Source organism: Antennarius striatus, chromosome 1, assembly GCF_040054535.1.
Source record: "Antennarius striatus isolate MH-2024 chromosome 1, ASM4005453v1, whole genome shotgun sequence".
Lineage (NCBI taxonomy): Eukaryota > Metazoa > Chordata > Actinopteri > Lophiiformes > Antennariidae > Antennarius > Antennarius striatus.
The window spans coordinates 28,896,258-28,914,558 of NC_090776.1; the positions used below are offsets into that span (position 1 = coordinate 28,896,258).

Here is an 18,301-nt window from a genome sequence, read left to right on the forward strand (position 1 = left end):
TGGCGTCTGGACTGACGTTCTTTTGCAGCTTGGTCTTGCTGATGTCTGATAGGCTGAGAGCGAACAGGGCCTCTCGGGCTCCGATGTACAGCATGTCGTCCTCCTGGCTGAGCAGCAAAGACGTGTAATTGAAGACGCCGTCCGCCGAGAATCTCTTGGCTGACCGCTCCTTTGCATCTGGAAAACACACAAACACACGATGGAGATCATCATGACATATCAGGTCCAAACAGATCGGAGTAGACTGGTAAAGAAAAAAATTCTGACGTTGGAAGTACAAGAAGACACACAGATGTACAGTAATTGTCAGCACATTAATAGCTTCCCATTCACAGTACATGCTTTTCTGCATGAAGAAAAATAAATAAATCAAAGATTCTCATACTGGGATTTAGAATGCCTTTGATGCAATATTTAAGCCCTTCAAATCTCGCTCTACATTTACATTTAGATTATGATTAGATAATTATTATAAATAAACATGTGTTCTGATGGCACAAGAACACAAGCATTCATATAATAAGATTTAATGTCCAACTACAAACATAAATAAATACTGTAACACTCAAACAAATTTTAGTATACTTATCCAGCAGGAAACAAGACGACATTACTTTACAACCAAGTGCAGCGTGACACGTAGCGGTTTGTGCGCGTCAATCAGACCAAGTTATGACGCGGCGGTGGAAACCACTAGAGCGTCATTTCTTTACTCCTGGAGGTCTCTCCTGCTCGTCCCACTTCGTTGTGGTGTCAGCCAGCAGTTACTGTAGCTCCATGGCAACCGTGGATGTGGCTGATTGTTCACCAGTCAGCTACCTACTCAACACCGGTCTAAGGCCTGAATACACTCCCAAGTCAATGTGTACACAAGCCAGCTGGGGGGGAACCACGGACACAGAGCAGCTCTGTTTACATTATTTTCTGGAATTCTGCTCAGAGGACACATTCCACTCCTGTGCAGATGTATTCCGTTGCTTCAAATTGGAATATGGACGTCCACAAAAAAACCTATGCATACACCCTCCTCCGGTGACAAAATCTATATCACACAGACTCCGGCAGTTCCTCGTAGATTTGCAGCAGCTCCTTTCCTCTGCTGCTCGCCAGCCCTTATATGGATCTTTTTAGCTGTGGCCTAGAAGTAAATGACCTTCAACACTGACAGATTCAATGTATTCTCCTTTTAATAGCATCTCCATCGCTATCACGATGGTCTGCAGTCGCACCAGCTCCAGTTTTACGCTGTTTTCCATGGTGAGTTAAGTTTTAAGAGCTTCTGATTGATTCTGCAAAACATTATTGCAAGACGCAAGATATCTTAAAATTTGTCATGTTTAGCTTGACTTGTAGTGTGATAAACTGATATATAAACAGGAAAAATGGGTCCGGGAAGTCATGTTTTGTTTTGTTTTTTTTCCTTTCAGGAATTTGAACGATCGTGACCCCCAGGGTGGTGTTATCACTTGATATCCATCAACAAGACAATCTTTAGAAGTCAACAAACCCGCCAGATACGTGCACTCAGATATTCGTGCATCCGTGACTCACATGTTCTTTGCCTTGGCAGGATTTTAAATGTTTATCTAGCGCCTCTGTTTGCAACCATTAAAAAAATGCTCAATATGCCCCTGAAGCCCCCTCCTCAAGCGCTGGGGGTCATGGACTCCATTTACTCATGAGATTACTTGATCCCCAACGCTAGTATTTTTCTACTGTTTACAGGCTCGTTCCTGAGCTGCAGACTTAAGATTTAGACATTTCTGACGGTAAGAAAACGACAACAGTCCAAGGTTTATCTTAATCACTCCAGGTGGTGCAATGGACCATCATGTGTATGGAACCAGTAAACAGCAATAAACATTTACAGGCCAAAACCAAACTGTTCAGTATTCTAACAAACAAATGCTTCCACTAACAGTAAAGGCATTTTGGCAGGTTATCAACATCTCCTTATGGGAGTGAAATCCAGCTGTACAAGCCCAACCTTCTCCAAAATCCAAACTGAGGCCTTTCCAGATAAAAAGGCCTCTTTCTATTTAAAATGCGGTGACATCTGGAGTCAATGAAGAGAGGGCCCTGTCAATAAAATCCCGGGAAGGGATACAAAAAGAAAACCAAAAAAAAACAACTACCTTTTGTCATCTTTAGGAAAGCTGTACTTTTCCCTGTCCTGAATGACCCATGTGGGGATGGAAAAAAGTTTTGTCCAAGGTGAATTAATCCTGTTGAAGCTGCTCTAAATGCTCATAAAGAGAACTGTGCTGAGTCCCAGCAGACCCCACTGTTGTCAGACAAAGGAGTGCCATCTCTTCTCTCAACAGGGGGACATATCATCGCTTGACTGTCAAGACTCCCCTGAGCTTTGGACATTCACTACAACCAAAAAACAACCTTTCCACAGCCTATTAAAACTCTCTGACATAAATCCCAGCGACATCCATGTAGACAGACAATGGAATAACAAGCAGAGGACCGCACACTCATGAAACTCAGAGCAATCTGGGGCTACTTAGTGGGAATACGAAGGGGGGGGGGGTTGTGGCTGGGGTACTGGGTAGGAGTTATGGTAACCAGGAAGATTGGATTGAGACATTGACCTATGAAGGAAGATGCAGATGAGGAGGAGGAGGAGGAGGTAGGGGTTTGCTATTCAAAAAGCACTCCAGGACATATTTTGAGAAGAGTAGGAGGTCACGTAGGAACAAATGTCAGCTCCGTGTCAAAAATGCACGTTCTCTCTTTTTTTTTTTTCCCATCAAGGAGGAGGTTCTCTTTCCAAAGCTGCCGATCAGCTGTGCATTTTGACATTCCTGCTGCAGAACGCCGGGCATCTGCAGGCCAGTTCACAGTCAGATCCCAGCCCCATTCATCACCAGCCTGTTTAATCAGATGGCTGTCACCAAGCTGCTCCTCAACCTCTGCTAATGCTCATCACCTCACATCTACCACAAATACTGCTGCTTTATTGCCCAGGCAAGAACTGGATAGCCGCACAAGTTGGAACTCAAAGTGTATGTTTAACCCAGTTCTGCTTATGGAGGCAAACAAGATGAAAAATAGGCTACAAAAAAAAAATCTGGTCAGTGCTCCAAACTGATGTAATACTAACAACATTCTACAGTAAGTGACTTTTCTCCAGTGGCACTAAAAGGACCTCTGAGGAATTATATTGAATTTACTTTTGGCTTTGTATTCAGTGTACTGTTCTTTTGTTCAATCTGTAGAGGAAAGCATAGCAGGAGAAATTGAATTTAAAAAAATAAATTTCTGAGTAGCTGCTCTACAAAGGTCGACTCCATAGGGACTGAATCTCACTAACGTACTAATGCCGTGATAATTCACTAAACAACTATAAACAACAGGTGAGTATATTTGACTTGCAGCATGGACGAACAAATAAACCCACAAAACCACCAATGAATAGTTTTAGCACTAATCTAGATTTGGAGTCTAATTCTATCACCTTGAGGCCTTGTTCAGACTGGTCGCCTATATCCAGAAGGCGGGGCGGTAAAAAAAATTGCCTGAACGCTGCCTAAAAGGTGTTGGCTGATAGTTTTTATTAGATTTGGACATTTGCTCCCCTGTAATTCTAAGCGTTGTGTTAAGCTTGTAACTTCTTTTAATGTCCAACCAATTCCTACAGACACAAAACACTTTCAAAACCCACCCCCAAATTTCCCAAAGTCCAAAAAGATAATGAAAGAATAATACAACAGTCATATATTGTCCTCTGGGAAAAAGGAATCACATGAATTCCAAACACATTTCACTTTATCTTCTTTGTTATTGCTGACAGGCAGTAAACTCCACAACTGCACAGCCACACCAATTAAGATTTTAAATGTAGTTCACAGTTGAGTGCGTTCACAAACGAAGACATCAAGAAGGGTGCCAGCATGCAGACACAGTGTCGCTGTGAAATAAAATCCACACCCCGACTTTGGCGGGGATCATATTTCAGAGTAAATGGAGGCGGATCAACCTATTTTTCAAAAGATTAATAACACTCCAAGGGAAGGGCGATTGATTGGCTGCTTAGTAGCCTTTGCCTGCCAAGACACTTCAAAAAGCCCAGACTGTAAACATGGCCTACATTTACTAAAGTAACATGAGCCAAGTCACAAGGCAAAGGGGGTAACAGGGACAAAGAGGCTCACTTGTGCCCTGGAAGAGAAAATCCAAGGAAGAAGAGGGTGTATCGCCGCTGATATTTATCTCACGCAGAGTTACGTTTGTCTTTTACAAATTTATCCAAGAAAAGAAACTAACCGCTTGTGCCCAAAGTGATGCAGCAGCCAGAAAAAGAAAAAAAAGTTGAAAAAGATGATTTAACCTGATAGCAGCTCTGCAGCTCCCCGATGGAAGCAGACAGAAGTCGTTTGAAGGTCAATGCAGCGTTGCTGCTCCTGATATTCAAACAAAGTGATGGTTATTTATTGGCCAGTGATCACTGGTAACCATGGGTAGCGCTGATCTGTGTTGCCGCTGTTCTCCTGCCAAGTAACCAAAGGAAAACTATTTGTCTGAGGTTACGGACCTCTGGTGAGGAGGTGGACTGGACTGGAGGAGCTCTTCCTTCTGTCTTCACAGGAATAGTTTTCTCAGTCATGGGTCACCATGAGAGGATTTTGTTATTTCTAAAAATGTTTTGTTTTTTTTGTTAATGGAGGTAGAGAGAGTCAAATACACTGACAAAGATAAATATAAATCACTCTTTCCGAGACTTGAAATAAAAACTGGCACAGCTGGGTCAGTCACACAAAGAGCGCGGCACCTCCAGTATCTGTAAGGCCGGGCAGCTTGGATCACACGTGTGCTGTTTGTAACCACCGAGGAAGATGACATACTCATCCTGCTGAGAGACGGCTGCACCTCACAGATAATAACCAGAGCCTGACACTGTGTAAGTCCAGTGTTTGCTGTGTGTGAGGATTATGCAGCTCAGATTTGTCACAACGAAAGAAAACCACAAAACAAGTGAATATTCTCTGGATGTGTCACATAAATGTGTGCTATCGACACTGAAAAATGCTCCCGTTGCCCTCGGAGGAAAAACACCCACCCCCCCACCCCCGTCAGACATGAGAATTCGATGCACAAAAACACTGCATACCTCTAAAAGCAGAGCACAGGGGGATGACACAGACATGATGATCTGCTCTGTAATTATTGGCTCTTAGGTGTCATCCTGATGCACTCTGGATTGGCACGAGCCCAGCCAACGCTCAAAGCAGCGGGGCGAGAGAGCGAGCTGGTCTGTCTCTGCTGAAAGCCTATAAAATCCTGGATATTATCTCAGTGAGACACAGAGAGACACCGTGTTGTATCCGAGTGAGGTAGATGGATGGAAACAAAAAAAGAAGAAGAGAGAGATGGTAGAACGTCCTCACACACAGAGAATTCTAATCACACCTGTCTGGTTACATCATGAGCAGCACACACTGTGTGGTTGTTTAAAACTATAGAGATGACCAATGAACAAGGAATGATTGGTGAAATGTACACCAAAGTGATGCCCATGGACGCTGGATACAAACTGGCCCCTTCACGGCTTGTCCTTTAAAAACACTTGATGTGATGTTCGTCTTCAACAGGAAGCAAAGCATTCATAAGCAAGGCTTATTGTAAAAATTATGTTATAACTGAATATATTTCATAAAATTGATTATATAGTTTAAACAGGTTTGGCGGGCCGGATTACAAAGCCTAGCGGGCTGTAAATGGCCCACGGGCCGTAGTTTGCTCAGGCCTGCTGCAGACTATTTCCCTCTCTTCAGATTATTGTGATGATGCTGCTGGAGATTCGTGCTCTGAGAGTGTTTACTGGTGATGACGCTGGAACAGGAAATGCAAACTGTTTATGGCTGAGGGGTGACCAGCTGCTCTTCTGTTGCATTTCCAAATAGCTGCTCAAGACCCGTTCGCTGCATTAAACCACACTTGCTCTACATCTTAGTAGCTATTTATAACCTTTTGCATGCACTGATTAAAACATGACGGGTTGATGAAAGACTGGCAAGTGAACTCAAAGCACATTGGCTTTACAGTCATTCTTACACCAACACAACACACTTCACTTCCTGTCGCAGTGCTGCTGTAAGGAGTCAAATTCATGTACAAAAAAAAAACCTCGAAAGTGGTTCCAATCAGATCTCAATCACTCTTGGATGCTTCTTTAATTGCATTGGGAAGTTTTTCCATTCACTCCAGATAGATGAAGTGTAAAATTGACAAACTACATAAACTTAAAATTAACTCAGACTCAAACCAACTCCAAATAGCAACCAAACCTCCCTGTGCTCAAAACAGGACGCCGATTCTACACCCCTTTGATGGATTAAATGGAAATGATTTAACAACAGTATGGAGACTTATATGTGAGATAAAGCATCTAAATGTGTGACATAAAATAAAATGTTACGACCCGTCCAGCCAGGACCACAGAAAGGATGTCAATCCTACATTCTTCATTACCTCATCATAATATTGCTCATCAAAAAATGCCACAAGAACTGGAAAAACTGAAGATCTGATGATGAGGCAGACCATGTTTTCTCTCGAACACGTGCACGTGAACACCTCACAGCAGCTAACAGCCTCGCATTCCTCTCCGTCCATCATAATCACTATCCACACCATCATTTCCTGCTTGTCATTTTCTTCAAATCAAATGTTCCTGACCAAAATGTGCAAAGACTGAACTTTTCTATACATTCCCTGGAGCGTGGAAGCGATGAAGCTATTAAAATGTCTGCGACAGCCTGACTTGATGTGCTGTAATTATACTCCATTGTTGCAGCTGCTATGGCGTTATGTGCCGGCACTTGAGAGCGCCATCGCCGCTGGAAGCCGCAGACTGCTTTTCTTTCAGAATCGGTAGGCGTGTTTTTGCTGGGTTTTAGGCAGGCATTGGGGCATGCCAGGATTATTTGGCTTGACCCCCCTCCCTTCTCTCACTGCCCCCTCTGTTTCTCCACTGCAATGTGCACACTGCCAAGGTCACAGGATTAGCATGCATGAGAGAAAGCGGACAATATCCGCTGACCATAAACCAAACATAAACAGACTGACCAAACTCAGGGGCTTGTTATCGTGGTTTAGGAGGGGCATTTTGATTTGCTTCTGTATTCACTTGTCAGCGTGACTTCATTTAGACTGAAACGTCCCTTCCTGTTCCAGATGTGCATGAAATACAAATCTTGTACAGTAAACTCTCTCTGGGGTTTAAGAAAAAAATATAGAAGACCATACTGGAAAAAATTTTTTCTAAATAAACTGAATAGACTTAATAAATTAAAAAAAACAAACAAAGAACATCATTGATAATAATTGGTAAGCTCTGATATTTAGAGACATAAAAATAATAATTTGACATCAATTCATTGTAAAGACAAGAAATATAAAAGAAACTATGTGCATGATTTGACTATAAAAGGTTCTGTAGGCAACGCTGCTACTTTTGGACAGAACCAGGATGTCACCCCCACCCCACCCCCCCATTTCCAGATTTCCAGTGTTTATGCTACATGAAGCTAGCCATCTGTTAAGTAGAGTTTCTCACTCAACAGATCGATCTGACAGTCGTATCAATCATCTATGAATGTGAGCAAGAAAGCAAAAAAAGTTGTATTACACATTTATGAAAATGTAAAACTGTTGCTTTAAGAAGAACCAGAATCACAGCAAAAAAACACACAAAAAAAACGGGGAGACACACAATATACACAATACTTGAGATCAGGTGGATGCCAGAAATCCTGACCAGCTCATTAATGTTGAGTATCTGTATTATGTGCAGAACTTGGATATAGGAAGCAAAACACATTCTGCTCAGCGAACCTCTGGAGAAACACACCATCATGCCTGAAGAGTTCCTGATGACTACAAGTGATCCACGCCTCATGCTTAACAGATGCTTACTTCTTTGAATCCCATGATTCTTTGTGCCGTTATAAGAGCCATAATGGAGAGCAGGAAAGCTCTCCCACTGCAGGGACCGCAAACCCTCTCTCTCTACACTCACTACAGATGAGAGATTAGTCTGCTCATTAAGAGAGAAGGAAGGAGCAGGAGGAGTGGGAAGAAGGACAAAAAGAAAAGGGATGCCTTTCCAGGAAAAAAGGCCAAATTGAAGCAAAGGTCCTCTCTTGAGAAAACAGCCTTACAGACTATACAAGCCAAAATGAAGGTTTAAAGAAAGTTACCTGCTTTATATGGTTCGCATCAGCAGCGCAAAATCGGCCTGGGTCTAGTTTACACACTGAACATTTAGTTTTGCTGGTGACGCTGCAGGCTCTGTTTATGCAAAGTCACAATCAGTGTCAGTGATGTTTGTGAAAGACTTTCTATAACATGTCATCAGCTGAAAACCAGTTAAAAGAATCTCAATCACTAAAATACACAAAATTTAGAAGAGCAAAGAAACATCAGTAGATTGCAGGGAATATGTCTTAAGCATTATAACTCATTTATCAAAAGAACAAAATGGATTTAATTGGCTGAAGCTCACGAAAGGGTTCTCCTTAGGTATAATTGATGCCAGTTTGAGATGGTACGTATGAATTACAGCATTATGTCTCATTGAGTTGGCTGAGGAGTGAAGAAAGCAGGCGTCAGATTGCTGTTTTCACACTGAGGAGCTCCAAATTCAGACAGGTAGTGTTTACCTCCAGAGCAGCCTTACATCCATTAAGCCTCCGTGTTGGTTGTTGCTAGAGCGACATGTTTGCTTCTGTGAGCAGGGATGTAAAAACAGAAGAAAGGAAGGGATAAAAATACATAAAGCAGAGAGCTAATTTTAAGAATCAGCTTGTTGACTATCGAGAGCACTCGAGTCTCGTTTACCATAAACCTGTGTAATTCACCAATCACCTGACAAAAAAAGCTGCTCGCAGAACAAAGAGTGAATAGTGGCACAATGTTTTCATATTATCAATACTTAATCCACAGTCAGAATGGGGAATGCTGCTGTGTGCATTATGAGGTAATTACATTCAAACAATTTCCCTCCCAAAGCAGATGAAAGATTTAATTGGATTGTGTCCAGCGCTTTTTGACTAGACGTGAAAAGACTATTCCCTGTAACTTCTACCCCTTTTGGGGGCAATACAACAACATGCACACTGTAGTTTGGACAAAGGGACAATGGAATCTTATAAAAGCTTGTATTGTGCTTGTGAGCAGTGGTGTACATAGTGGTGTATGTTGGAACATGCACGTCTGGGCCTGCAGGCACTTGCGGTTTCTGCCATGTCAATGTCAACATCTAGACCAGTGGTTCTTAACCTTGTTGGAGGTACCGAACCCTGCCTATGCTCACTCATCGAACCCTTCTTTAGTAAAAAGAAAATATGTTTTTTTTAAATTTAAGACATGAGTATATGTTTTACTGGTGTATTTAATGAATTGTACATTAATGTCACCTTTTTCAAAGATCAAAACCAGGACAGTGCATGAACTCACATGAAATGACCTACCTGCAAATCAGTGTGACTTCTGCTGTTGTCATAGAGACCAGTTCAGATATGTGTGGCTTCACCTTGGCAAGTCCTACTCTTATGTCATTTTCATTTTTGCTCAATATAGTTACTATGAATTAAAATATTAAGAAAGCAATCATGACATGACGTACCATCATGACAGGCTAAACGATGTAGCATCCTGACCTTTCTTTGTAGAGCCTGCAGGTTCTCCTGTCTGAGTAGGGTCACAGCATGAGGATGTAGGGGAAATTGATGGACGTAGGTGCAAATCAGAACATGTATATTTTGTTTGTTGATTCACGTGTCACAATGAACTGGTAACCAATCCAGGCTGCACCTAAATTAATGTGAGGTATGATGAACTTCAGCCCTGAAGATCCTGTAAGAAGAAGCTGCTGGAGACAGTTTTTGTTGGGTATTTGGGGAATGAACTTTCCCACATAGTTTCCAGCGGGATGAAAATGCAGGCAGCATTCAGGGCTAAGTTTTAAGAGTGGATGGATTAGCAATGGACGACTTTTAATTCATTCCGTAAACCAACAAAATAATGTGGCACAAAATACCGTAGACTTCTCTGACACATGACCCATTTTAATCATTTTAATGCCAGGGCTCACTTCCTGAGGTGTTCCAAAACAAGTTCTCCAGACACTATTTAGATGGAGTACTGTCATTGCATCCTGGGCTTTGAGCTGCCAAAGACAACGGAGATTGAAATAAAAAGACACAAACAAGCCAAGTGTTTTTGTTTCTGACTACAGCAGGATGATTACAGAACAATCTTCACAGCTCTGCAGCAGCACTGTTAAGATAGTTCTAGCAATGGAAGATTACTGCTGTTGGAACCAATGCTACTAAAACAGAAAAACAGTTCTTGCCTTTTACGCCTTGAATTTTTTTTTTTTTTCCAAAGGAAAGAAGACTGTTGCAGCTGGGAGCAAAATTAATCGACCCACATAGTTGGTTTTGTGGAAAAATGTACTACTTTTCAACTTGTTACAAAAAACAAATCACACAAGAACAGCTTTAAAAATGCAGCGTAACAAATCTAAGCTTTTGTTTCCACATTAAACACAATTGTATTTTAATGACTCCTGCAGCCTCGGACTAAATCAGCACCCTAAACATCATCCCTCATACGAACACACATGCTGTTCAAACACTGTGGAAAAACCTACCGGTACTTTAGTATAAATGTCCCAAAGAGATTCAAGGGCTGCACGCCCGAATGTCAATATGTACATCAGTGGTGACCTTAAGTCACAAGAAAGTTGAGCCCCTGTAGCTCAAATCCATCCATATGAGACAGAAGATTTCCAATGGTGTGTTGTGGAGCATTGAAAGGAAACTGTGGGTTTTCAGGCCTGTGGATCGCCCAAGTGTCTGCTGGGGGAAGTGTGAAAGCATGTGCTGAAGAGATTACCCTCCATACAGTGAAGAATGGCGATGGCCAGGTGATGCTCTGGGGCTGCTGGCTTCCTCTGCCACTGGATAGGGTGTCAGGGAACTTAGAAAAAAGAAGAACTCACCATCTGTGAGGAAGCTGAAACTGAGACGTCATTGGACATTTAAGAAAGACAATGATCCCAAGCAGAACTCAGTTTCCACCAAGGCCTAGTTTTTGGAGAGGATCTGGACCATTGAAGAGCGGTCAGAACAGTCGCCTATCCTTAAATCCCACAGAAAATCACTGGTGGTTCACTCCTCCCCTTTCTTTGCTCTATAGGTATGCTACATGCTACAGTGTTTTATTCTTCTCAAGGATTACATTATAAAGACCAAAAGTTAACCATAAACTATTCCAAGCTATCGCGTGAATCACGGGTGAAGCTTAATGGTTGGTATTGGAACTATATGTATCTGTTTTAATGTTTTTATTCTTATTTTTTGAAAAGTAACACGATATTATGTGCTTTTAATGGCTTTTCTGGTGATTTTAAGAGTCCAATATATGTGATCGACAAATGTAGTTGAGTGAAATGACGTAAACTTGATTTTTATTTTTTCAATTTATTATTAAGAATGACTTAACTCGAAACAACCTGCACTTGTATTTTATTTTATTGTGTGTTGTTTTTAGTGAGTATTAATTTTGTATTTAGAGTAGTAATGGCATTTAAATGGAGATTATTGATTGAAATTTGATAAATAATGACTTACAAGCAATTTAACTTATGAACAACCTTTCTGAACCAATTGTGTTTGTGTGTGTGTGTGTGTGTGTGTGTGTGTGTGTGTGTGTGTGTACTGTTCTTGAGCATTATTTAATTATTGCAAACAGATGAAAAACAGCATGGAATTCAACAATTTTGCTTACAGCTTCAACATCTGTCCAGACCACTGCTGAGTCGAGGAGGGGAAAGTAACACTGGATTTTTTATTTTTTATTATTTTTCTGAAATTCCATCAACAACCACGTAGTCATTTTGACTTACTGTACTGGAAACTGATGCGTGGTGTGACATCATCCTCGGTGGCCACCACTGATTGGACGCCGCTCACCATTAGCAGTGCAGGAGCCAGAAGACAGTGGAAAGTCGCAGCAAAGGTCCACATGGTTGCCTGATCCTCTTACATAGACAAACACAGATACACAGTTTGTTTCAAGTTTCCCTGGAATGTATTGCGATCCTTCCGTCTCTGCAGTTTTTTATTTTCTCGCTCCCATCTTCCTGCAGGCTGAGGAGGAGTGAATGTGTCCTTGACTTTATTCTTGTACTCCCACTGGTGCTTGCACACAGTTTACAGACTCTGAGCACAGAGAAAAAGAATCCTTTCTGGGATAGAGGCTGCTTGTTGTCATCTAGACATAGTGCTCTTCAGTGGATCAGCACTAATCTCCGACCAGTAGACATTTAGAACAAGACATTTTGGATCTGTGAAGAGAAGAGAGAAGCTGTTACTTTATGTCTGATCCAGTGTTGCTAATAAAAAACACACAGATCCACATCCACCTTCTGATGCCACACCCAACGGCTACATAAAACACAACTGATGCACTTGGCAGCAGTTCAATTTTGCTGAAGCAACAAATCAAGTTTATGAGTTTGAAGCTTTGATTAATTTTAAGGGCAAAAAAAAAAGACATTACAGTATCTCAGAAATCACCTTTTTATCCTAAGGCATTTCATCATCAGCTGTAGTGCTGTGATGCTTTTACCTCCCAAACAAATATTCATGCTTCTACTGTTTGGTTTGTCACCACACCATCGAAGAAAAACTGTACAGAGTTCCATTTGCACAGCTGCCCACGTCTCTGGGGAAAAAAAGCATGTTAGGCTATATTTATTTAATTCTCTCTGTTTAATTACGCTGTCATCAACAATCGGTGAGAGATCGCCAAGAAGATTAAATGACAGCTTGGCTGCAGCTTTGTGGTTGTGCGGGGGAAAAAAATAACAGTCGCTTCCAAGATAAGTCTATAATTTGCCTCAAACAAGCCAGATGAACACATCTGCCCTGTGACATTCATTGGCTAAAGCACGTATTCAGATAAGAGTCCTGTTGAGTAGATGTGTGATTTCATTTCCTTAATCAATGACGTAATGGCTTTCTTAGAAAACACATAAATTAGGTACCTCTCCCGTCTGTTTCATCAGGTTTTGTTCTACAAAACATAATCTGTGCAAACGTATGATGAAAATGTAATGAAAAAAACAGCATCTTGGTCATTCTTGTGGAGGTGGATGTCTGAACATTTAAGGATGGAATGGTGAGCTGGTAAAGAGCTATGTTAGCCTTGATTTTGGGTTACATTTATGGCAGATTTAACACCTTATCCCTTGCGTAGGTATCTCCACAAGAGTTTAAAGGACAAGGAAGAGGGTCACGAACACCACTAACACTAAATGTTCCAATTCATCAGCAAATTTCTCTCTTTGCTGTTTAGTGCTCAACTTTTCAGATAACAGCTGATGATGCTACATCAGCTGTTATCAGATTACCAGAATTAATGAAGTTCTTTCACAGTAGGTAATACCAGGTTTGTTCCCCAGCTCTGCAGCCTACATGTTCCAGTATCCTTGGGCAAAACGGGGAACCCCAAGTTGCTGCCATTGGCTGTTCGAATGGTGTGAGTGGTTGCCGCCCCACTCCTACAGAGCAGGTGGTGCCTGCTACCATTTTATGAAGGCTAGTGTGAAGGGGTGAATGCTGGCAAGAAATGTGAAGCGCTTTGAGGAGTCAGTCGGGCCAGAAAAGTGCTATATAAGTACAGTCCCTTTGACAAGTTGATGCTCATGATTTTACCAGCATCCTGAGAAGAGTACAGACACCTAAGTCAGTGAACACACTAAGGCCTGCTCCTATGAGAGAAAACAACTTGCTGCTCCTTATTGCCTGACAGTACTGGATGTCTCCCCCACAGCTCCCACACAGACGTTTTGAAAGTAAACACCGGAGAGCACATGGCGTCTCTGGGTGAGTGCTTGCGTCACTGCAACAACTCCCAGAAGACCTTGTTCAAATATTTACGGGAGCCAATAAATCCCACAATAGTACGAGACAACTGAGGGTCGGACAGTGACCCTGGTTGACTGCTGAGAGTATTCCCTGCTGGGGAAGGACGTTTGTAATGTCTGATCTACCTGTACAGTGTTCAACAGAATGAACGGTGAACAGAGATTCACAACCATGTCTGCCTGCCCCCTCCCAGTGCAAACACTGGACATGGACCATTTGGCTCAGAGACTAATAGACTGGTCCCAGGAAAATTAGCAGCTTGCAGACTGAATGGTGTGTTGAATTAAAGTCTGGCTGCAGACAGACTGTAGTCAACTGTTCATTTGCGTAATGACTAGGTATAACTGGCATTTTTGAAGGTAGGTGGATTGTCATCTGTCTTACCTTTGCAAAGGCAACACATATTACATTGCAGTGGAAACGCTGCTCTCTTGGCGTCTTGCATCTCTTCCTACCTGTCACACCAGTGTCTGTCTGCCAACTGGCTCTCAGCCGGTGAAACCATACATCCATGTCACTTCATTCCCAGGCTGTTTTTATTCGTGCTGCCTGACTGAAGCTAGCGGAGTCAGTGGGGGTTGAACTATCTGTTCATGATCCTGTAACATCCCACAACTTCTCTGCTGGTCCTTTTAATACCTACTGAGACAGCAAAAACAAGGCCTAGAGTGTGTCGCAAGCCCCAGGTCTCCATGTTCCCAGGGTATATCGTTACGTAACTGCGAGATCTTTAAATTTTTAATCGTTTTAGGAGGATTTCCTTGTGTTTTAATTAGTGAAACATTCTTTATGGTAGTAATGCATAAGTAAATATATTATATACGTAGTATCCAGTGCACATTAGCTATTAATGCCCAACTAAAATTACGTTGGTGGCTGCTCGATGTCGAATCGTTTAGTAAAGCGCTTAAAAGGTCGCCGTGGACGCCAGATGAGAAAAGGCACATCAGTCGTTCCTGAGTTGGCATATAGTGCATCAAAATATCTCAGACAAGCTACTTTCATCCCTTTAGTCAATGTTATTACTCCCTGTGGTCGCTGGTATTCAAAGCTTTTTCTGTCTCAACATTCACAGTCTTGAACAACAGAAAAAGTTAGCAAGCTAGATCATAAACCAGTTATGTCAATATGAAGCGGGCTGTGCAGCAGAAATGTCTCAGATCTGATTGATGACTCAGGGGTGTCATGCATAAAATGTTCATACAATTGTGCCCAGAAAGCTACGTAAATGGATGTTCACACTCCATGATGTGCTTAGGCTGAGTATGAAGGGAAAATACACTAATGTGGTGACTCATTCTGTTTTCTTTGACATATTTGTTTGCTTGAACTGCAAGTTATCAGTGCAAATATGTTTGTCAATTTAATCATGTAATGCTATAATTTGTTCAAAGCATGAATCCGAGGAAAATGTGTTAACTACTAAAAAGTGGACCAGAACACAAAGATGGATCTTATTCGGAGTGACTATTTTATGAGTCACAGGATTAGAGCCTCATTCAGCTGCAGCTTTAACAGTACAGACAACCTGCTATGCTCAGTACCACAAGACCCATCTGCTCATCTAGGAGCAGGTCTGCTGCTCCTTGTATCTGTGAAGGGCGAATCTGGTGCCATATTGCTTAAGGCAACAGATTCATTAACCTTTCAATCCTCCCTCTGGGCACCATATTAATACCTGCATCTGTTGTGAGAGAAAAAAGGATGTGACGGACATATTGGGCGATACACCCAACCAGGTCATGGCAAGTTCACTGCATGGGGAGCAGCATGAATGCCACCCATTTGGCTAGCATTGTGTAAATGACTAGGCTTGGTTTTTTGACGAGTAGCTCCCAATAAGTCACCCTGGAAAGTGGTTTGGTTCTCATTTATTCTTTCATACTAATTAAAGGACTTATGAAGGCAACCTAGGGCCAGCTGTTTGGCAATAATTACAAAAACATGGAGATTACAAGAGAATATTTATGGAGCCATCACACTGGGCAGAAAAGACCTCAGTAGGTGACAAGAAGGTGGAGAATCCATGCTGGGTCGGCCGTTGTGAGTCTAGGTTAGAGTTGATTTAGATAGTAAAGAGGGTGATCATGCTGGGTCTGAATTCAACCAGGGGGGGAAGGAGGGGTAGGTTTAGCCTTCTGTCATTACAATCAGCGGTTGCCTATTCAGTAAATGTGACTCCTTTTAAATGTATTTCTAAGAGTCTCAACTGTTTATCTTTCATCTAGAGTCTCATTTCAAAAAGCTAATCTCTCATCTAGTCTTAAGTATATGTGTGCAATAAATTCACTAGTACATTAGGATCATTTCCAAAAAAATGGTGCTTGACGGTGCATCAACCATTAACAAAATCTTTATTCATTACTGATCACCATTGCCTCCTTTGGCAATTTGATTTGAGGTTTGGGAGCAGCCGTAGGGCGTTTCTCACACCAGGATGATGCCTTTAAAGAACAGGGGCTCAACACAAACATAACCCTCTCATTTGATGTCATTAGCTTTGGATCGCTGCGACTGGATGAGTAAACATACTGTGCATCTCCAGAGCCTGGGTGTAAGCAAGGTTGAGACAAGTTAAATGTTTTCCACTCACACTACTGATAAAAAACTGGAAGAAAAGAGAGTTTACCCTCTAAAAAAATTCCTATACAGCAGGAGAATTTACACTTTATTCAATTTTAAACAGAAGATCAATAGTCAATATCAATGTTTTCACTTTTACACGCACACACAAACACACACACATATAGGCATGCACGCACACACACACACACACACACACACACACACACACACACACACACACACACACACACACACACACACACACACACTCAGAAACGCCTGCACACTCACACATTCTTCCATCGTCTCTCCAATATCATTTCTGCCCTACAGGTAACATGATTTTCTATTGGCTCTGAACTCGACTGCGGCCTCTGTGTCAGAACACAACAGAAGACACTTTAACCCAGGACAAAATGAAAACCTTCATGCACGCTCCAACTTTCAGGTCATAATGTGGGACAGCTGCACAATGAAGATTCCAGATCACGATACCGGAGGGCAAACTTCTCCTCTGACAGAGACGCATTCGTGCCAACACTGCAGAAACAGACGTGACTGCTAATCAAGAGCCATTGATTTGACTGATCCATCTGCATTTCCTCTGTGCAAATGTGTTTTTCTTAATAGCACCAAGCAAGCTGATGATGTGTTGCCACACGGTGCAGCCGTCTAGTACTTCAGTCTTTTATCCTCATTCTGATTTTGTTTGTCCTGTTCATTCTGTGCAGAAACTACGTCACAGATTTCAGACCCACTCTGTATCTTCCTGCACATTCATAAACCTCTTATTTATGCTGATATAACAAACTCCTGAATGTCATTTTAAAAGCTTTCTGGCTGTATTATAGTATTTAAAAATGGAGCATCCACAGTGGAAATCATTTCCTGATCAAAACAACACGTGCCATTCCGCCCTCATTATTGGGAAGTAACTGTAAAGTCTCCACTCTGATCACTTTTGTGATGACAGTAAATCCTGTTTCAGTCAATGATGTGTTTCAAACAATGAAATAACTGATGCTGTAAAGCGAGATGGGATTTTTACTCAGGGGACAAAAACGAAAAGGCAGCTCAGGTCATAAACCAGTCACTTCCCATGACCCTGAATGAATTACTCACTGATGGTTCAAACTGCCATTGGGTCACAATAAATCCGGAACAACATCTTCTTTTGCCACAATAAACATAGTGTTTACTTAATGTGATAGAAAGCAGTCAGTGGTGACTGGATCTGTTGAACAAAATACTCAAGATATAAAGTTTTCATGACAATATGAGGAAGTTGTTTATGTGCTTCCGTATCCATGTTAACCGTGTCACTCCACGGACCATGGGAACATTACCCAGAATTGTGATTGAATCAAGTTTCTAAAATGATGCCTGGCCTTTGGGTTTCCTGTAAATACAAAATAATAATTATCATTTGGAACTGTTTGACAGTGTGATCAAAATGATCTTAATAGTAGAACGGTAAAAGAATTAATTTATTTACACTAATGCTAAACGTTTTCCTGTGACATGGATGGACAGCAGAAATGAAACAACAGTCTCTGCCATGCTGCTGCTCTGGGAGTCACTGCCTGTATGCAGCAGGCAAGGCTACGATAGTGGAGCCCAGTGTGGAGATAATGAAACAGGCTTTACTATGTCTTAGTGGAGTCGGCCACGACAATGCACTCATTACATACAAGCACGACAAAAAGGAGAGTGTGCAACAGATGTTTCAAACACTCGCTGAACAAACTGAGCATAAGCTTTACAAAAACTTGACATCTCCTCCCTCT

At 41.8% G+C, this 18,301-nt stretch overlaps 1 protein-coding gene across 3 annotated transcripts in view; it reads right to left on the minus strand.

Moving 5' to 3' along the window:
• The window catches only part of LOC137597772 (semaphorin-4B-like), a 47,127-nt gene that overhangs the window by 15,121 nt on the left and 13,705 nt on the right, over nt 1-18,301 (minus strand). For all 3 annotated transcript variants that reach the window (XM_068318383.1, XM_068318367.1, XM_068318375.1), the window contains exons 2-3: nt 11,924-12,364; nt 17-177 (exon numbers count right to left, since the gene is read on the minus strand). In XM_068318383.1, coding sequence (XP_068174484.1) covers nt 17-177; nt 11,924-12,044 — 282 coding nt within the window. In that variant the 5' untranslated portion in view covers nt 12,045-12,364. The remainder of the gene's footprint in view (nt 1-16; nt 178-11,923; nt 12,365-18,301) is intronic.